Here is a 22117-nt window from a genome sequence, read left to right on the forward strand (position 1 = left end):
TCTTACTCTCTCCCTCTCCTTCCTTTATTCCGAAGAAGGCAAAAAACCTGTGAGTCCCCGTGATTTGCTTATTCCCCCTTTACCATGTCCTCCCCGTGTCCTTAATTTGCAGACCATTGGACAGCGAGCACTTAAAGCATATTGGACCATTAAGACTTATATACTTTGTGGTTGCGTTTTCGGAAAACTCTGCATCCCTCAGGACATCAAGTAAAAGGTCAGCATTTTTTACCTCATTCTCTTGTTTTTTTTTTTTTAATACAGTCAGGTTTACACTCTGCAATTCTTAAGCAATGCTGTCAGTTAGAGTGTTGAGATTGGGGAGGTTACAGGAGGACTTCTAGCTGTCACATGTTTAATTAAGACATTGATTTATGTGATTTGGTTCGAGTGGATTAAGAGGAATGAAAAACGTTTGCTTTGACTTCCTGACAAAAGAAACCGTTGGTTACTTGATGTACTATATTTTGGATCTATGTTTTGCTTCAGATTTTTGTGTATATAAAACTGATTTATTAAACGTGTCCCGTATAACTGACGTGGTAAATAATAAGGTGTTTTATCTTAAAAGTCTTGAATAATTCAGTTAAAATGAAGATCCTGAAATTGAACTTTTTAGCCATTTGCAATCGAATAAAATCAATACAATGGTAAATATTGAAGGTAGGTTTATGAGTATGCAAGGTGGAATTACACTGTTTTACATATTCATTTTATTTTATTTATCTTCATAGTTTTATATATGCTGCACCCATGCTGTATATATATATATATATATATATATATATATATATATATATATATATATATATATATATATATATATATATATATGCACCCAGGAGATATACAATCAACATATAATATAATCTAATATTATCTAATCTAATCTATAATGTAAATATAATATAATTCTGATAAACATGATTCTCCTCTCAAAAGTGGAAATTCCCAAATAAAATTACTCCTAATACTAGGAGTTACTGTCTACTATCTTTAGACTCCCTATTCTCAAGTAAAAAACCTAAAACACAAGGCTTTTTTTTGGGGGGGTTGTAGGAAAGGGCGTGAGTGAGTGACTGAGTGAGTAAGTAAGTGAGAGAGTGAGTTTGTGCCTGGCCCCTCCCTATTTGGAGCATATAAAAGGACCCGCTCTCACCCACAGTCTCTAATACGGCTCCTGGGACGAGACTACACATATATTTGGACTCCTTTTTGCTTGAACGCAGAAAAAAAAAAGCGAGGAACCATGGTATCTGCCGGGCTACAGATGCTGGGCACAGCCCTGGCCATCATTGGCTGGATCATGACCATCGTGATTTGTGCACTTCCCATGTGGAAGGTCACAGCTTTCATTGGGAACAACATTGTGACGGCGCAGATCACCTGGGAAGGCATCTGGATGTCTTGCGTGGTGCAAAGCACCGGGCAGATGCAGTGCAAGGTCTACGACTCTATGTTGGCTCTCAGCTCAGACCTGCAGGCCGCCCGGGCACTTTGCGTCATTTCTGTTCTGCTCGGTATCATCGGGATTCTCCTGGCCATCGGTGGAGGCAAGTGCACCAACTGTGTGGAGGACGAGAGCGCTAAAGCAAAGGTGGGCATCGCTGCTGGAGTTACCTTCATCATCTCAGGTGTCCTGTGTCTGATTCCCGTCTGCTGGACGGCCAACACCATTATCAGGGACTTCTACAGCCCCTTAGTAATGAGTTCACAGAAATATGAGATTGGAGCTTCTCTGTACATCGGCTGGGCCGCTGCTGCTCTGTTGCTCATCGGAGGAGGCTTGCTCTGCTGCAACTGTCCACCCAAAGACAACTACAGCGCAAAGTATTCAGCTCCCAAATCAGCAGGATCTAAAGGCTATGTGTGATCTTTTCAAAAGACACTTTAACTCTTGGACTTGATTCTTATGATATGCTGTATTTTTGCCAGCTGATATAGATGGTGTTTTTTTTTGTCTTGTGTATTATTAGCTGCTCAGCATTCATGACTGTACAAAGATGTAAAATTACAAGCAGAAGCAGAACAATGTCATGAAAAAAAAAGCAGTTTCTGTAAAAGTTGGGTGTGACCCATTTTTTTTTTTTTTTTTTTTTTGGATTGTTTGTTAATAACCAAGAGCTTGAATATACTGCAATGCTCTGAAATATATATTAATTCATTTACATATTTACTTGTTGATCTGAATTCAAGAATGTACAGTAAATTCTACATTTTAAGGTTTACATTTCAGTTACATTCTATGTCTTAGAATTTAATGCTATGGTTCACTCCTTTTTGATGGTTGCTGTGACAAAACATTTATACACTACAAATAAACTTTTTTTAATAATAAAAAAAAGAATATTATTTGTATTCACCACACACAGATATCTGTAAGCATATTTTGGTCAATTCAATATAATGCTTTATTTAAAAATGAATTGCTATTACATCAGTTTATTGTTTGTATCACAAGTGTTTTTTAGTAAAAGTTATATAACTTTAAGATTTAATCAAAATCGGCACCTTAACTTGCATGTGCCAAAACCAGATTCAGAGTAATAAGTATAAATGAATTACTAATGGAAAAGAAATTAAAATTTTTACTAGTATTAATACAGCCTTTAATAGCATTAAGCTTATATTCTGTATATTATACACATGCCTAATAGAGGAGGAATTCAGAACAAAATTCATGAATAGAACATATTTCATTGTAATTTATCACACATAATACACCAGATTCACCATTTAAGCATAACCATGAGATCTATTAAATGATAAAAATGATAAAAAACCATCAACTGAACTAAACAAAAAAAAATGTGACTGGAAAGCACTATGGCACAATTGAATAGGCAAAATATTATACAAGGTGTCAGGAAGCAGTGCAAATATGTCAAGCAAATACAATCTATAGCATGACCATATCAATTAAACTTGATCGTGTACAGCATATGTTGCAAAATTAAGTACTAAATATAAAAATGTAAAGGGACTTTAGGAGAAATATTCACTTTGAAAGGTTAAGTGAAGGTTACTTGTTAACTGGTGGGATTTATCCAGAAATATGTATGCAATAGTGACACCTAGTGTTACTTTAGTTGATCAACAGTGATCTCCCATGCAGAAGGCCCGAACCTACACCCTAGTGTACATACAGCATTACTACACTGATTTTGGAGTCCCATATTGACGCTCCATCTGAAAACAAAGAATCGACTATTAATTTTAAACATTATAACTTACCATGTATTAGGTAAAAGGGAATAGAGTGTAGAAAATCATTTACAAGGGCATACTTCAATTTCAATATTTGCAACTGCCCAATGCGTGCAAAAATTGTTCCAAAAGCTTTTTCAGAGCTAGCTAATACACATATAAGTACAGATTATATGATACTATCTGTGACAAAAAAAATTGAAATGTTTTAAATGTGTTCTAAATTGCTAATAACTATATGAGCCTAGTAATTAATAAATCGATTTGCAAATTGAGTTGTGATTTCCACCACTGTAAACAAACCAACCAACCAACATACAAATCAATCAATCATTCTCAAATCTCTTTGATGAGCATCATGGACTCTGTTTTAAGAACCACAGATTGTCACAAACATTTTTTAAACCATTAGAATTGATAAGATTTATGCCATGGCCTGTAATGTAATACTCAGAGAGGTGCAAGTGTAGATACTTTAAATTACAGTGCAAACACAGAACAAAAAATTTATAAAACAAAACAAAATTACAGGAATCCTGAGCACTTTGGGATGTGCAGTTGATTATTTGGTTTCACAAGCCGAAATATTGTTATTGATTCTCCACATTTAGAACTTATTCACCTGGCAACAAAAACATTAGAGGAACAGCGCATGTAGGATGTTTTGGTGACAAGGTGAGGGAGGCGAGCTTGAGATGGTTTGGACATGTGCAGAGGAGGGACATGAGTTATATTGGTGGAAGAATGCTAAGGATGGAGCCACCAGGAAGGAGGAAAAGAGGAAGGAGGTTTATGGATGTGGTGATGGAAGACATGCAGGTAGTTGGTGTGAAAGAGGCAGATGTAGAGGACAGGGGGGTATGGAGACGGATGATCCGCTGTGGCGACCTCTAATGGGAGCAGCCGAAAGAAGAAGAAGAAGAAGAAGAAGAAGAAGAAGAAGAAGAAGAAGAAGAAGATTGAATCGTCAAGAACCTGTGAAGAAGGCTTCAGAAAGGGCCACAAATATGCCACTTTTCTCCAGGAAAAGCATTAGGGAAAGATTAATATTCTGCAAATGTACAGAAATGGGACTGCTGAAGATGGATGCCAAAGTGCTCAAGATTTCTGTAATTTTGTTTTGTTTTATAAATTTTTTGTTCTGTGTTTGCACTGTAATTTAAAGTATCTACACTTGCACCTCTCTGAGTATTACATTACAGGCCATGGCATAAATCTTATCAATTCTAATGGTTTAAAGAATGTTTGTGACAATCTGAGGTTCTTAAAACAGTGTCCATGATGCTCATCATAGAGATTTGAGATTGATTGATTGATTTGTATGTTGGTTGATTGGTTTGTTTAGAGTCATTTTGCTCTGATTTTGCTCTGCCCTTTCCGTGTAATTGGGGCATTCTGAAATAAGCTACTCATTTTTTTCATATTTAAAGACATATTAACAAACACAGATAGTTTAGAAAATGATGACGATTAAAACAAATAATAATAACTGCATGAGCGATATATATAATTTTTTTAATCGTGCAGTCATACACAGATATGGAACTGGATGAAGAACTGTCTTGTTTATCCGGTGTCTCCAGTGTTTGCAGGGCCAAAGTCATACGGTCGATTTTCTTTATGTTTATGGAAACACCGATTTAGTGTTTCATTCCATAAACAGATATGAAGACAGATATTGTGGGCATTACACAGATAAAGACACAGATAGTGTGAATTCCCAGGCATCAAATTTCCAATGCAGCATGTGACTCGGTTAACTAGGTGTCAGCTTTTCACTTCCTTGTTTATAGCTTGCAGGAGGAGATGAGGGTTATTGATGGGGCTTTAGCATTTTTTTTACCAGTTACACTTAAAGTATATTCCCTATGGCAACCTTCAAGCCAAACCTACACCCACACCAATCTGTCTGGATCAGTCAGACATTATTAATGAACCTTATTAGAAGTATTGAAAGTATATTTCAATTTTACTACTCTAGGGAATTTCCACAATGTTTTAAAGTATATTTTAAAGTATATAAAATGTGTATTTTAAGTATATTTTAAATGTTGTATTCTGGGGAATTTCCTCAAAGTTTCCTTTTAGTTCTGTGCCTATGGTTTGCCAAACATGAAAAGAAATACTCTTGTTGTCTAGATATGTAGAAATGTTTCTCAGAGTATTGTAGACTTTTCATTTTGTTAACTTTTATGGTCTGATTAATGAACTGACAGCATGGCTCATTAAATAAATAAATCAATATAAAATATTAACTAAACATGATTTTTATAGATGAATAGACAGTGTAAGTTTATACTGTGATATTAGGTGTTTGTTAACCGAGGTTCTCATCTGTTCAGAGTCCAATGCACAAGTCAAATGCAGAACATATACACTGACATTTTATTGTGACAGAAAATATTCACTGCGAAATGAATCATTTGTGTAAGGTCATAACAAATGATTAATCATTCAGAAATTAAATATGTTGCTTTTGTCTTTTTGTATTATATTTTTTGTTAAAACTTTGCAAGATGACCATATTTGGATTTTGGTTTTTTTTGCTAACGATAGAGGACATGTTTGTGGTGTATACAAAAACCGTAAAATCCATAAGGGCATTAGTGTCAATTATCAGTATCTTGCTCAAGCTGACCCCACCTACAAAAGTCTACCCCTTATAAATACAAAACAGGAGAAGTTTCCCTGTACTTTTGGTTTGAATATCTAAAAGTGAAAAGAATGGTGTCCCAAAGATTCCGTTACCTTGGCATTCTCGCAGGCATCTTGGGATGGTTGGGAGTCATCATTGCATGTAGCCTGCCTAAGTGGAGCATGACTGCATTCATTGGCACAAACATTGTGACAGCGCAGTTATCTTGGCAGGGACTTTGGAAAGCATGTGAAGTGAAGATCACCGGAACGATGAGATGCACAGCTTATGACACATTGCTGGACCTCAACAAGGACCTCCTGGCTATCAGAGCAATGGTCCTCATCTCTATTTTGGCTGGTTTTTTTGGAATAGTGATGTCTGGCATTGGTGGGATGTGCAACAAATTCATTACGGATGCGCGTGTTAAATCTATTGCATGCATAATTGCTGGAGTGGCATTTATATTCTCGGGTGTGCTATGTATGATCCCGGTATCCTGGACAGCCTACAGCATCATTGCAGATTATAAAAATCCCATATTGATGTTTGCACTGCGGAGGCAATTAGGAACTTCCTTGTACATTGGTTGGGGATCTGCAGGTCTTCTGCTATTTGGGGGAGTGCTGCTCTGCTTCAACTGTCCTCTCAAAGAGCACATCTACAACCAAAACAACTCCAGTGCAAGAATAACCACTATCTCCAGGAATCCGCCGCTTTACGCAGCAAAGACAATTCTATATTCCTAAATGACTAAATTTATGCAATCTTTCATCTTATATCAAAAGAATGATTGTTACTGAAAGCAAAAACAATACAGTGGTACATTCTGCATTAGGGAGCTAATCATTCATCAACATAATTTTGTGATTTGCTTGACAATGGCACCAATAAATGCATATGCAGTCCAGTGCAAAAGCAATAGGATTATTTTGATGTGGATCTTCCCCTTGCTTATACTGTATTATTCTCCCCAGAAGAGTGAAGGTAATTGGAACTTGGCTGTAGGTTTTGTGTTTATTTAGACACACAAGCAATAGTCAAAATTCGAGCACTAATGTTGAACAAGAAGGTCTGTTGCTTGAGAACTTCCACACCAACATTGGCAAATCAAGTATTTATGTTCTCATGAGCACGGTAATTCTGGAAGTTGAGTTGAGTTGGAAAGTAATTGACCTGTAGAAGATGTTACTTTTTGTGTTGTTAATGTTTTTCTTTTTAAAAAATTGTTTTGGTTTTTATGTGCATAAACAATTATAGTATATAGTATATAGCAGTGGTTCCCACCCTTTTATTTTTTCAGGAGACCCCTATTTTAACATTGTAAAATTATAACGATCCCCATGCACCTCAATTCAAACACAGTAGCAGACACATTTCATTCAATGTCGGTTGTCTAAGTTTTTTAATAAATGCAAAAACAGCAGAATGGAAACAATTAGCTGCAGCTTGCAGCTATTCATAACAAACTTTTTTCCCAACAACAGGTTTTTCATAAACCTGATGAACAAATAACAGGAGCAAATTCAAATAAATCTACATGAATATCATTTAATAAGAGAATTAAAGTATTGTAATTAAAGTATTATAATTAAAGTATTATTGTATAAATTTGTTTTTAATTCTAAAAACTGAAAACATACATTAGTTAAAACAAAACAATAACCAATGCATAATAACTATTAGCATATTTTATGTGTTTTTTCTTGCCTTTTCTTGTATTTCTTATTTAGTTAAGCCCTTATTTATTTGTCAAAGGCTATTTAATGTGAACTCTGGGCCTGCATATCTAAGGCCAAAGATTGGATACAGATTACACACTTAATTCTCACCTTGTCCATTACTTCAGTGAAACCAAATTCAAGATAACTGTCCAAATATATCCTTGTTTTCTTTTTAGCTTATTAATTTTAAATTCATATACCATCTACCATATTTTCTCTTTGCTTTAAAACTACGTTTGTACGTTTCCACTCTCGCAATATGCTGCAACGCCATATTTATATATATATATATATATATATATATATATATAATTTTTGTTTTTCAATGACCCAAATACTTTGGGTCAATGTCCACTGTTAAACCTGTTATATAAATGTATAATAATATTTATATTTCAATACAACCATATATATATATATATATATATATATATATATATATATATATATATATATATATATATATACATACATATAACTGTTTTAGCATTCAGCCATTTATTTTCTAACAAGAAATTTTATATCAATTTACTGACAAGTTTAAGATAAATCTCCCTTTTTTGTATTAAACAATGGTATGGTATACTTAAAAATAGAAACTGCGCCTGTAAATTACATTGCCAAACCAGGAGGATTATTATGATATGGATCTTCTCCTTTTTATATGATTGCCTTCACTTTTTTTTTAAAAGGTTTTCCTCAAGATTGTACAACTTGGCTGTGGCTTTTCTTAAGGAATCTTTTTTATTTGTACATCACAGCACAGTCAAACTCTTTCTTGGCATATACCAGCAATGTTAGCAAGCGACCCCTGGTTCACAGAGGGTTTAGGGCCTTGCTCAAGGGTGGCACCTTGGCTCACCGGGGCTTAAACTCCTGCCCTTCCGATCAGTAATCGTAACCACACAGACATTTTTTCTTGCTTTTCATGTTTATTGTACACAACTGACAAGCCATCTTATTTTTTGTTTGTGCTCCTAAAACCAGTTTTTTGTTTATGGTGGGGTATAAGTATAAATAAATACCTGTATAAACCCTGATGTATATCTGCATCGTCATGTATTTTGTGTCCCAACGAGTTCTTAAACCTACCTGATTTTGTTAAAAAAATAAAAAATTAATGTAGGAAAATAAAAAAGATTTATATTTTTATTTAACTGTTTAGCCAAATGAAACCCCTTTCACTTTATAACCAATCAACTGCAAAAAAGTATATATAAGCCGATAAAACTATCTTTGTCATTGTGTATTAAATGAATGTAGATTTTAAATTATCCAGATTATTTAGATATATGACATAGCTTTGTTTGATGGCTGATAATTTTGCATATTTGAAGCATTTATTTAACTCAAATGAATTACAATATTCAGCTGTAGAGCAAGACACTTTTTTTTTTGGTTTGTCATGATCTCAAAATAAGAGATATCAAATAAATATTATCATATATTGTATATATTGTAACTTGATCTGCACATGACATAAATGACATAAAATAGGCTTTTAATAACATTAAATAGGCTTAATGTAGAACTGGTTTATGCCAGTATGTGCCATGGTATTACAGTATCTCACAAAAGTGAGTACACCCTTTACATTTCAGCAACCATTTTAGTATAACTTCTCAAGAGACACTTCTTTAAAAATGAGAGCTGTATATAATTTAGAGTAGTCCATGTACAGCTTGTATAGCAGTATAGATTTATTGTCTTTTAAAAATAGCTCAACATACAGTCAATATTGTCAAAATAGCTGGCAACAAAAGTGAGTACACCCTAAGTGATAAAAGCTGTATGTCATGTAACCGTGCAAAGCCAGATGTTCTATTTATCACATTTATGTTTTTGTCTGCTTGACAGGACCATACAAATTTGTGTAACTTGTTACAGTTTGTCAGTTAAAATTTGGTGCTTAGAGTACAATTCTCTCATACTGAACACTGGATGTTTAACATGGCACCTCATGGTGAAGACTCTCTGAGGTTTTGAAAATCAAAATTTTTGCTCTCCACAAACATGGCCTAGGCTATAGGAAGATCAGTATCACCTTGAAATTAAGTTACAGTACAATGGCCAGGGTCATAGAGAGACGGGTTTCCACTCGGAAAAGGCCTCACAGTGGTCAATTAAGAAAGTTGTGTCTTTGAGCTGTGCGTCAGGTGCATTTAAAAAATACATACTGTAAGTGCTGCCTGCATTGCTATAGAGTTTGCAGAAGCGGAAGGTCTGCTTCTCAGTGCTCAGTGCTTTTTTTTTTAGTTGTTTTTTTTTTTTCATCTGGACTTTTGGAAACAACCTTTGTTTGTGACACAGCAATTTGACCTCAAAGTGCTTAATGTTTGTTTTATGGAACCAGTGGAGGTCATATTGGTGATGTATACAGAAGAAACATAGGGGCATTAGTGTCAGCAGTATTCTGACCAAGAAGAGGTAACCCCACCTACTAGCCAGTATCCTATAAATACAACGTTTTAGCTGAATGCATGCAGTTCCCAGTCAGGAAAAGACGTTCTCTGTACTTCCTTTTTTTTTACGTGAGAGTGAAAAGAATGGTGTCTCAAGGAGTTCAGTTCATTGCCATTCTTTCCGGCTTATTGGGATGGTTAGGAGCCATCATTGCATGTGCTCTGCCTCAGTGGAGAGTGAGTGCGTTTATTGGAGCAAACATTGTCACAGCGCAGATTTTCTGGGAGGGAATTTGGATGACTTGTACAGTGCAGAGCACCGGACAGATGCAGTGCAAGATTTATGACTCCATGCTGGCACTGACCGCGGACCTGCAGGCTGCCAGAGCAATGGTCGTTATCTCCATTTTGGTTGGTTTCATTGGAATCATGATGTCCATCGTAGGTGGAAAGTGCACCAACTGTATTGAGAATTCACGAGCTAAATCTATGGCATGCATCATGGCAGGAGTGGCATTTATTGTCGCAGGTCTGCTCTGTTTGATTCCCGTATCCTGGACAGCCCAGAGCGTCATTTCAGATTTTTATAATCCCCTGTTGATGGATGCACAGCGGAGGGAAATGGGGACTTCCTTGTACATTGGCTGGGCAGCTGCAGCTCTTATGCTGTTGGGGGGAGGCCTGCTTTGTTTTAACTGCCCTCCCAAAGAGCAACACATCTACAACCCAAAGTACACTGCTGCAAGACTAACCCCTATCTCCAAGGATTACGTCTAAGAAAGACAGTCTGGTCTATACTATATATATATATGGTATCTGTTTAGAATTTGTTCTAGGATTTAGTTGAGATTGTGAACATTGTCTAAAGGTTTTCTAATCATCACCAATCGCATGTAAATAAGCCACCTTATTCAACATTTATCTTGAACATTTTAAATAAAATAAGCAGCTATTTTTTTATGAGTAGTACGCTTTAATGTTTATTTGGTGGTTTCTCAAAAGCATGATTCAAGTAAAAACTATACAATCATGCTCTTCTACATTAGGAGATAAGCAGCCATTGACATGGTCATGTGACTTTCTTGTTTTGGGATATTTGGATAAACTACTGCATTAGACATGATATGATAAGCAAGTTATTATTAACAAATACATTAATTAATAGAAGGGTGTACTCTTTATGAAAAAAAAAAGGTATTAATAAAATGTTATTTTAGACCAACTGTCTAGATCAGAGGTGCCCAAAAATCAAACTTGATTCAAGGTCGTAAGTAAAGTAAATTTTCATTATACCGAAATGTAAACAATAAAATAAAAGTCTCCATGGTTCCTTGTTTATGATTCCAAAAATAAATGAATAAATAAACAGAAAACATTACTCATGCAGTTCCATTTCCAGTTTCTAGTTCAATGGAATTTATAAATAGTACAATATAAAAATAGAATCAATCCAATTTATAGTACAATAGAATTCAATGCCTAATAACATCCTATTCATACTATAAGGTTGTAATGTTAGTGACTTTTAAAAAGAGACCAAGCTGGTCCTTATTTTATAAAAGTTTTTTAAATTGGTTTTATTTTTTTCAAATTGGGAGTACATTATTAAAAAATGTTAATATGAACAAAATTGGCTGATGTTCTATTGTCCATTGTGAGAGCAGGCTATTCGTGCATGAGTGTGCTTTTAAAAGGATGTGCATGTCAGAGGTTGTATTCTGCTCAATTTACTGACAATGTATGGAATCCGGTTCATCAGGAAAAGCCGTTCTGCTTTCACAACTCCTCCCTGTGAGATTCCTTGTCAAACAGGCTGTCACTTCCTAGATGTCTCTCAGATGTGACTGTGGAACCACGACAGCTCGTTTTATTTTTTATATACGGCTTCAAAATGGGGAGAATTGCCAAGGAAGTGTCAGGCCAGACCCTGTGCTTCATCGGATTAGTTGGCTTGTGCCTGACATGTGGCTTACCCATGTGGCGTACAACCTATTTCATCGGTGCCAACATTGTGACAGGTCAGATTGTCTGGGACGGGCTGTGGATGAACTGTGTGATGCAGAGTACGGGCCAGATGCAGTGCAAGATCCAGTCATCTATCATGACTATGACGCAGGACCTGCAGGCCGCTCAGGCCCTCATAGTCATTGCCATTTTGGTCTGTTTTGCTGGTGTACTCATGACCTTTATCGGTGGAAGATGTACCAGTTGCTTGAAAAATGAGTCCTCCATGGCCAAAGTGGTCCTTTTTGGAGGTGTCCTGTGTATTGTGGCTGCTGTTTTGTGCATCATTCCTGTCTGCTGGTCTGCGGTATTTACAATCAACGACTTCACAAGCAGTCTCGTACCCACAGTGCAGAAAAGGGAGATCGGTGGGTGCATATACATCGGCTGGGGAACAGCATTCGTTCTTCTTCTCGGAGGGATAATTTTATGTACCTCTTGTCCACCAAGTGATCCGAACAATCAGAGAATGTATCTCTATCAAGGGCCTTACATGGGACCAGGTGGACAGTACATGCCTCCAAAAGGATATCCACCCAGTGCGGCTTATTCTGGAACGTATGTTCCAGGTAAATCATACATGGATCCAAGGGTTTACTCACCTGCTCCAAGGCCATACATGTAAGCAAACAAATGTGGACATGGACTCCTAATTTAAATCAAGTCACTGACCTTGGATTTGTCCTAAACAATATCTGTGTCTCCAAATGTATGATTGAACTTAATTAAATGTGTACAACCGTTATATATTTTGTGATATATAGCTGATGAGCAGATTTTATTGTGATTTTTTTATGCTGAAGTTTTTTAAAAGTGTTGCCTGAAGCCTGAATTGTTTTTAAATGTCTTTTATATATCGTCTTAAATGTAAATCTCAGGTCACTTTAAAAAAAAAACGTCGAAAGTCAATAGCTCATGTGATAATAGTTTAATATCTCATGTATAAAGATGGCATATCAGTTTTGCTGGAAATGTTTTGTTTTTTCTCTTTTTCTCTGTAACAATGTACAAATTCAAAATGTGGTTATATAATAAAGTGGTTGATTTGTATATATCCTTTTTGCACTGTGTATTGTCATTACACACCTCATTTAAGGAGCCATTACCAGTTCATTGTAAATAAAAACATTTATATGATAACAATCTATGTGTTTTTTTTATTTTGAGCCCAAACACACACACACACACACACACACACACACACACACACACACACACACACACACACACACACACACAAACACACACACACACACACACATGCTTTGATTACACATCATGTTCATGATGTCATAAAAGACAAATAGTTTCTCATGTGACAAGTATCTAGGTTATAAAATTTTCTTAGTATAAAAACTCATCAGATATTTAGTTGTAGAAATATAGCATATGTTTAGATGTATGAAATGGGTATTATTCTTCCTGACATAAAAGAATAAAAGTGAATATATAAATGTAACCTGTCAGCTACACTCTACGTTGGCTTTGTTGTTGCCATAATTCTGCTCCTCTGTAGTTTTGCCAGTTTGCTCAGTTGCTGCCCTACATAACAGGAAATCAATTTCAACAGTGCATACAGATACTCCAAGCATCAATTCACAGCCACCATCTGAGTGTTGAGGCAGTGGACACATCATTTTTAATTCCCTATAATATTCTGGGTTTTTTTCCTTTTAAAAAAAAGCAAATATGGACATCAGATGTTGATCAGACATACAGTATCAGACTGCTCTGTTTTGTGATTTTAAATCTTGAAGAGATTGGATTATGGATGTAATCATAAATCTGGGACTTTCTGCCTTATAGGAAGTGACTTCTAAATAATGGTGTGGGTCTTGTATTTATTGTTATTAGACACTTCTCATTGTTGATCATCAAAATAAAGGATTGTCATGAATGGGTGTGCTGTTTTTCAGCCATTAGGAATAAATAGATCCATATTTTCCATAGCAATGAGTTTGTATTTTGAGTTTTATGTGGCATTTATTATAGTGGCATTTATTATAGTGGCATTTATTATAGTGGCATTTATTTTAATGTGGCATTTATTATAAGTTCCAAACATTAAGCAAACCTTTATATATTCTTATATACATTTTTACAAAATTTAACATTTATTACAACATTAATACACATAAAATAAATGATCTAAGTGTCAAAGAGTGTAAAGGAGCATGATTCTTAAAATTGGCAAACTTAAAAAAAAAAAGGTGAAAAAAAAAAAAATTTTGAAAAAAATTTGAAAAAATTTGTATTTTGAACACATTCATGATGATAACATTTTGATGTTTGGTAACTTAACATATAAACCAGATTTTAAATGGGGAAACAAATGTAATAGAACATAAACATTTATTTGTTTACTGATTTAGGTTTCGCTTCCATTTGAAGGGGATTTTCACTCTTCTTCTGACGCCAAATATATCTCCGAATATGTTAAGTGATACTTGTTTGCATTCAAATGTCCACAAGCTGATGTGCATCTCATCGAAACTGGTTTGCCTTAAGAGTTTCAATGGAATCTCGTCAGGCCTGAAACAATGTTCGACAACCAGTTTCAGGTCCAAAACTTAACTCCACCCCTTTTTTAAAGCACCATATAACCAGCTGGCCAAAGGATGTTCCTCACTGAGGAACTGAAGAAGACAAAAATCTTTTGCAGCAGTACGTTAGAACTACAACAACACTAAAATGGTGTCCATGTGCCGCCAAATGCTGGGCTTTAGCCTGGGCATCATAGGCTTTCTGGGGGACATCATTATTTGTGCCCTTCCCATGTGGAGGGTAACAGCATTCATTGGCGCCAACATTGTGACAGCACAGATCATCTGGGAGGGCCTGTGGATGAACTGTGTCATGCAGAGCACAGGACAGATGCAGTGTAAGATCTACGACTCCATGCTGGCGCTGCCACAGGATTTGCAGGCTGCCCGAGCTCTGATCGTCGTCTCCATCATTGTCTGCCTGTTCGCCATAATCCTGGGAATCAATGGAGGCAAGTGTACCAACTTTGTGGAGAATGAGAATACGAAGATCAAGGTGGCCATTGCCAGTGGTGTCACTTTCATCATTGCTGGAGTGCTGTGTCTGATCCCAGTCTGCTGGTCTGCCAACTCCATCATCCAGGACTTCTACAACCCCATTCTCACCCAAGCTCAGAAGAGAGAAATGGGGGCTTCAATCTACATTGGCTTTGGCGCGGCTGCACTTCTGATTCTTGGTGGAGGTCTTCTCTGCAGTTCCTGTCCACCGCAAGAAGAGAAGAGTTACAACAATGGCTACAAGTACTCCCAGCCACGGTCCACTGGCACCAGCAAAGCTTATGTCTGAGCACTGAAGCACGTTGAAGACTTTTTTCATTCTTCAATAATGCTAGGTTCTTTCTAATTTTTCTTGTTCGAATGGAGAACTGTAAAGAGGAGCGAAGATGGAACAGTTGCGTGAATGTTCTGTAATGTGGCTTAGACTTTATAACATGTATTTATTATAAGCATAAGAATAATGTTGTAACAGATACTTAATCAAATCATAAAGTTGTTAGGATTGTAGAATGTGACATAAACTGTTTGACATGATATGATATGAGCTAAACAAATACTACACTTATTCCAATGTATACTTGTAAAAGACTGTTTTTTATCTCTGATTTTTATTTTGTTTATGCATGTATTGTTGCTAAATTACACTATTAAGATATGTTAAACGTTTGCACAATAAAATCAAAAGTTTGTACCAAAAATGAGTGATTAAGTGTGTGTTTCACTGAATATGCATGAATCTTGAATCTGTATGAAGTTAATATTAAGACAGTTTGTTGACCCTTTAATATGAAGCTGCAAGAGATCACTTCCTACCTAAACAGTTTGGCTTTGCTCATTACATCTAAACTATAGGTGCCTCTGATTTGCATTCATCTAAATCAGCACAGCAATAAACAAGCAGTTATGGAAAATTGAATAAGGAGTTAAACCAGTTTTTTCTTCCTCTATCAACCTCTAAACATTAAACTAAAATAAACCTCAGTGGCCAAAATGTATTGTGTTGTATAGACCACCACATTGGATGTCCTAGATTTGTGTTTACATGTGTGTCTGAATACTGACTAGGGTTTGATACTACATATTACCCAGATCAATGCTTTTGTTCCTTAAAGAGTCTTAATCAAAAACATGAAAACTGAGCTCTGGAACAGAGTGTGACCTTCACTCGACATTCTTCAGCAAAGAATCTTGTAAAACCGGTATTGTGAGTAGTGAGACAGCCATAAACGACAACACATACCTCTTTCCTTTAGCTGGCCACAAACTTTTTTTTCAGAATGAGTTTGTTTGTTAGAGACTGAAAGAGTGAATAAGTGTTGATTGTTTCAGGTGAATTGATGGGCCTGATATCTGAGTCTAGGGTTTAAAATGTGTACATAGTTTACTGTTTAAGGTTACCTCATGGAACGAATCATAGCTTTCAATGGAAACTAAATTGTGACACCCCTGATATGCTGAAAAAGCTGACTGGATGAGTGGTGTGATAAAAGCCATGTGCCAGATGAAATGTAAGTCCCTATGACTTCATGTACAGAAGAAAAATCTACTCTAACCAGTTTGGTAGCTATATAGCAACCATTCAAGGATGTTTAGAAAACAATTGTCTGTATATTATAATTGACAACTTCAATGCCCATTCATTATATTTCAAAGTTCTTTTTTTTTTTTTTACTCAATCGATACTACCTTGCATCTCTGAAAGTATATGTATTTTAAAACTAGGGCAAAACCAAAACCGGTGCATCTGCATGTTTTACATATTGCCTAGGTGCATCCTTGCAATAGGTTTCAACCACAAGTTTGTAAATTGATCTTCAGTGCAGAAAGTGATCCACACCCCACTTTGCCGTTACCATAAAGAATCCTGCAAAGCTAGTATTGTCACGGCTGAGGTGGCTCTAAACAACAGCACGCCTCTTTTTTTTGCATTAGCTGCCTGGAGACAAGCTTATTCTGTTCAGGAGAAAGAGAGAGTCTATCTGTGATCGGTACGTACATCTGAGGTGAAAATGGCCTCGGCGGGATTGCAGATGCTGGCCTGCACGCTAGCTCTAATCGGATACCTTGGATTGATCATCGTCTGTGGCCTGCCCATGTGGAGAGTCACGGCCTTTATCGGAAACAACATCGTAACGTCGCAGATCTTCTGGGAAGGCATCTGGATGAGCTGCGTGGTACAGAGCACAGGCCAGATGCAATGCAAGGTCTACGATTCCATGCTCGCTCTAACTTCAGACCTGCAGGCTGCCCGTGCCCTAGTGGTCGTCGCTCTGGTGGTGGGCATTGCTGGGATCTTTATGGCCTTTGCTGCTGGCAAGTGTACTAATTTTATTAATGAAGGGAATAGCAAAAGGAGGGCATCAGTGGCAGCTGGAGTTGTCCTAATCATCGCAGGTGTCCTTTCCCTTATTCCTGTGTCCTGGACGGCCAGCAGTGTCATTAGAGATTTCTACAACCCGCTATTGGTTGATGCCCAAAAGCGTGAGCTGGGGGCTTCACTGTACATCGGATGGGGAGCGGGATTGCTCATGGTGTTAGGAGGAGGACTTCTCTGCGCTTCCTGCCCAGTAAATGACGATCGCACACCATCCCTCAAGTATCAGACAGTCAAGTCAAAAATGTCAACTGTTAATAATTCGGTGCGCAGCCAAATCGCAATGTCAGTGAGGTCAGCTTCGCCATCTAAGACCTACATCTAAAATCTTATGAAGGACTTTATACCTAAGACAATGCAATGCTTGTTACATCATGTTTCTTTTCCAATTTTCTTTTTTTTTTTTTTTACTATTACAGCTATTTTTATTTTTATTTCTTTAGTCTTGTCGAATGAATTGTCTCACTTTATAGTTTTCTTTTAAATGTGTAAAAGGTTTCAAAGATTGTGATATGTTGTATGTAACCTGTATGTAACCTGCTGTAACTTTTTTTTTTTTAAGGATATTCTTAGTTTGGTTTCACTGTCTGTGTTCCAATTGATAACATTTAAGCTTTACTTCCTCTCATTACATCAACACAAAACAAAAACCTGCTTAGCAACCTGCTTGAATCTTCTGATAAGACACACCCATGATACTAGCACACAATGTTCACTTTTAAAAGCAAGAAAAAAATTAGGTACCGAAAAATGATGTACATGGTTGTTCAAAAAGAATGAACCAATTTCGTTACGCATTATTTTATTAAGGAAAAGTTAAACAAAACTCCAGCCAAGTCACGAGTATTATACTCACAATAAACGTTTATGTAAATGACCGATTATAAATAAACTCATTCCATGACGATGCTTGAGATCTGAAGCAATGCGTCATGATATCGGTCCATTCTTTTGACTAACCCTGTATATTCCCTTGTGAAAAATGTTATCAGACACTGAATAATTTATAGTCAGTTTTCGGGGTTTAAAGTGAATGATTATATAGAGCTGTATGTTAAGAGGATAAAATAATTGTTACTCTCATTCCCTTATTTAAGGAATACTTTTTCTACCTTACTCTGTATCTAAATATAACTCATGGGAAAATATTCAAGTTTTTATTAAGGAAGAATTTTTCCAAAATATTGTTTTTACCCGCAATATTTAAAAATGGTGATTTATTGTGAATAGGCGTTGATGCGTTTTATCTTTTGAAATCTGGGCCTTCGGGTTATGTGAAGATGAAAGCATGATGACATCAGTTATCACATATTTGGCTTAAATCCAATCTGTTGCAACACATGAGCTTTCAATGTGGATTGCTGTATATGTAAACTAATTGAAATGACTCAGAGTTAATCAGGGTGGCGCTTTTTGAATCTGAGGCTGTGTTTTTACAATTTCAAGCCGTAAAACATGATGTGGAATGCTTTTGTAAGACAATAATAATGAACAAGAGGGTTGGGTGATTTGACAGTTACTAATAAAAGTTGATAACTTTCCATCCAGTGTTTTAATCATCTTATACAACAACAATATGTCAAAATGATAATCTTTGAATTTTTTATGAATGACACAAAGTAAAGCACCAAAGGTAAGCCTACACCTGACCAATCACATCCTTTTGTCCTTTTTAAAGATCTCATTAGTTTTAGTTTCTGTTTTTTGTTATAAGAAACACCACTCTTCTGTGAAGGCCTTTGATTACATTTTGAATGCTTGGTGTTCATTCAGCATTCCTATTTATCCCAAAAACTTTTAATTGTGGTGTTGAAATGAGGGTTCTATGTAGGCCAAACTTAGGCACCCATATCGTAGATGATTGCGTGCTTCAAACATTATGGTAAATAATTGGGGAAACCCAAACATGGTGTATTTTTAACCATTTTATTATAATGTTGAGAAACATATTAGAATAAGCATTTTAATATAAACTTGTGACGTGGCAATGCAATGCACTGTGCTGACGGTTGGACATGCGCGCAAAAAATAAAACCGTTCATCACACTTATATATATATATATATATATATATATATATATATATATATATATATATATATATATATATATATATATACAACAGTGACATCTAGTGGTACACAACCATAGTGGCTGTCGAAAGACTGCGCATGAGACACTATCCTTCATTTGCTAATTCATTTTTTCTGTTTTCATTTCTTTAATTATTTTGATGTGTTAATTAACCTTTGCACTCTGTACTACATTTTTGTACCGTGGCATTGTCAACTATCTTTGGCTTGATTACAGGATAAATAAATTGTTGGTTTATGGGTAGTTGTAACTCTTTCTGAATGATCATTTAAAAATACTGTAGATATACCAGAAGTCAGATGATTGAGAAATTACTGAATAAACTATTTAAGCAACCTATTTATTTTAAACATCTATTATCCTAACATACTATCCTACATATCACACACTAACCAGGTGATTACCAATCTTCAGTATAGAATAGCAAACATAACTGTAGTCCTAATGAACAGAAACTTTTATTGCAAATTATATTATGCTTAAGTATCAGAAGTTGGGAAAAACTCCTACTTATCAAAATCTTACTCTGGTAAATGTTACATTAAAGTTTAAATGTATAACTGATTACTTAAGAAAGCTATCGCTAACAACAGCTTTATAGCTAATCCCTCAAATGAATGCAAACTAGCTGCTAATTGCTATCTAATAACACTAATACAGGGAAAATAAATTAGTCACTGTAGCTAACAATAGCTTAATCCTCATCTCTCATATGTTAGCAAGCATGAGAATTACCCTTATCAGACAAACTAGCTGAAATATAACAGTTAGCTGTTGGCAAAGGTAATGGATATTGTTTGTAAATGTCATTAGCTATAAAGTAGATTAATGTAGCAATACATAGCAATATGCTTTTGTACAGTAACAAAGCAATTATTTTGCATTTGGCACCTCCCAAAAATATATAAGATTTTATTTCCCAGAAAATCTAAATAAACCAGCAAATCTTTTTGTACATTTAAAACCAGATCTACATTTTGAGAATTGAGTGCAGCTTGCTATTTTATCCCATTTTTTCTCTTCTTTAATAGGCATCCATATGGCTCTGCAGGTGCTGGGCATCACTCTGTCTATGATCGGCCTGGCAGGCACCATCATCATCTGCGCCCTGCCTATGTGGAAGGTGACAGCATTTGTTGGCACCAACATTGTGGTAGCACAGGTCTTCTGGGAGGGCCTGTGGATGACCTGCGTGTACGAGCGTACAGGCCAGATGCAGTGCAAGCTTTACGACGCATTGCTAGACCTGGACCCCACACTGCAGGCCTCACGTGGCCTCATGGTCACCACCATGGCACTTGCATGTCTGGGGTTCCTTATCTTTTTGATGGGAGCTGAGTGCACCAACTGTCTCAGCAATCCATGGGCCAAGGGCAGGATCGTGGTGGCATCAGGGATCACTTTCATACTCTCAGGACTTGGCACCGCAATTCCTGTTTCCTGGACGGCTGACACCATCATCAGGGACTTCCATAACCCTGTAGTGCATGAGGCACTGAAGAGAGAGATGGGTGCCGCCATATATGTGGGATGGGTGACAGCAGGATTCTTGTTTGTCGGAGGAGCAATTCTCTGCACCAGCTGCCCACCAGAGAGGGTTAAACAACTTTCCAGGTATTCAGCAACGAAGTCAGGTACCCAAAGCAGCTATGCATTTAAGAACTATGTGTGAGTTTAAAACATTAATAAAATGAATGCACCATATTTTTACATAATGATGCTAAATGTTACATGAATAAATGAAACTCTCAGTCAGAGTTTCAACTTTTATAAGTGATGTATTTTTTTCTAAATAATTAAATCAGGTGTTATGTTTTACAACCCCAATTCCAAAAAGTGCAAAATGTAAAAAAAAAAAAAAAAAACAGAATGCAATGATTTGCAAATCTCAAATATCCATATGCTTTACACTATAAAACTTTGCAAATGTTTGAATTGAAGATATAAACAATTTTAAAGAAAAAATGTAATCATTTTGAATATAATGGCTGCAACAGGTCTCAAAAAGTTGGGACACGGCTGTGTAGTATCACATCTTTTGTCCATATATATATCTAGGAACTGAGGAGACCAGTTGCTAAAGTTTTGGGATAAAAAATTTGTCCCATATGTGTCTGATACAGGATTCGAGCTGCTTAACAGTGCTGGGTATCCTTTGTTGTGTTTGTTGCTGTCAAATGGTGAAATTTACAGTGTTCCAACCTTTTGGGAATTGGGGTTGTACATACGGACAAGTCCATAAGGCAAATGAAATAGAAATTCAACCAAAAAATTATACCATGTAATACAATGTGCAAAACCATGTACACCAGTGGCTATAATATACCATATAACTCATTTTCTGCACAGTTTGAAGTCTCTTTTTTTCTATAATAAACTTGAAGCAATGTTTGGACATGTGAATTATTTTGAAGTGCTGTTAGATGTAAGATGTCAATACACATTTGGTGTGTTATTGAAAAAGTGTTTAAAAAAATGGTATTACATTTCTTTTTAAGATATGTTTTTACTATAGTTTTTTTACTATTTAGCGCTGCTTCACTGTACACACTTTCAGTATGTGTCTGTGTTCCTGTTTGAATAAAATTTGCTTCCATAATACATGCTTTTCCTACGTCGTGGTGTCTTTACTGCTTT

The 22117-nt window shown here is 36.1% G+C and overlaps 5 protein-coding genes across 5 annotated transcripts; all 5 read left to right on the plus strand.

The window, feature by feature from the left end:
- Nucleotides 1–64: 64 nt before the first annotated feature.
- Nucleotides 65–21242, plus strand: LOC124403254 (claudin-4-like). The gene is made up of 2 exons (XM_046876914.1): nucleotides 65–217; nucleotides 20512–21242. The coding sequence occupies exon 2, from the start codon at nucleotides 20520–20522 to the stop codon at nucleotides 21150–21152; it is 633 nt and encodes a 210-aa protein (XP_046732870.1). The 5' UTR covers nucleotides 65–217; nucleotides 20512–20519; the 3' UTR covers nucleotides 21153–21242.
- On the plus strand, nucleotides 1162–2344 carry LOC124403255 (claudin-like protein ZF-A89). The gene has a single exon (XM_046876915.1). It carries the CDS (start codon nucleotides 1250–1252, stop codon nucleotides 1871–1873), a length of 624 nt encoding a protein of 207 aa, XP_046732871.1. The 5' UTR covers nucleotides 1162–1249; the 3' UTR covers nucleotides 1874–2344.
- On the plus strand, nucleotides 5918–7831 carry LOC124403253 (claudin-4-like). Its single transcript, XM_046876913.1, has one exon. It carries the CDS (start codon nucleotides 5932–5934, stop codon nucleotides 6589–6591), a length of 660 nt encoding a protein of 219 aa, XP_046732869.1. The 5' UTR covers nucleotides 5918–5931; the 3' UTR covers nucleotides 6592–7831.
- LOC124403256 lies at nucleotides 10043–13026 on the plus strand. The gene is made up of 2 exons (XM_046876916.1): nucleotides 10043–10589; nucleotides 11851–13026. Exons 1-2 carry the CDS (start codon nucleotides 10047–10049, stop codon nucleotides 12595–12597), a joined length of 1290 nt encoding a protein of 429 aa, XP_046732872.1. The 5' UTR covers nucleotides 10043–10046; the 3' UTR covers nucleotides 12598–13026.
- On the plus strand, nucleotides 14583–18928 carry LOC124403257 (claudin-like protein ZF-A89). Its single transcript, XM_046876917.1, has 2 exons — nucleotides 14583–15146; nucleotides 17017–18928. Exons 1-2 carry the CDS (start codon nucleotides 14664–14666, stop codon nucleotides 17710–17712), a joined length of 1179 nt encoding a protein of 392 aa, XP_046732873.1. The 5' UTR covers nucleotides 14583–14663; the 3' UTR covers nucleotides 17713–18928.
- Nucleotides 21243–22117: the final 875 nt, after the last annotated feature.

Source organism: Silurus meridionalis, chromosome 20 (genome assembly GCF_014805685.1).
Source record: "Silurus meridionalis isolate SWU-2019-XX chromosome 20, ASM1480568v1, whole genome shotgun sequence".
Taxonomy (NCBI): Eukaryota; Metazoa; Chordata; class Actinopteri; order Siluriformes; family Siluridae; genus Silurus; species Silurus meridionalis.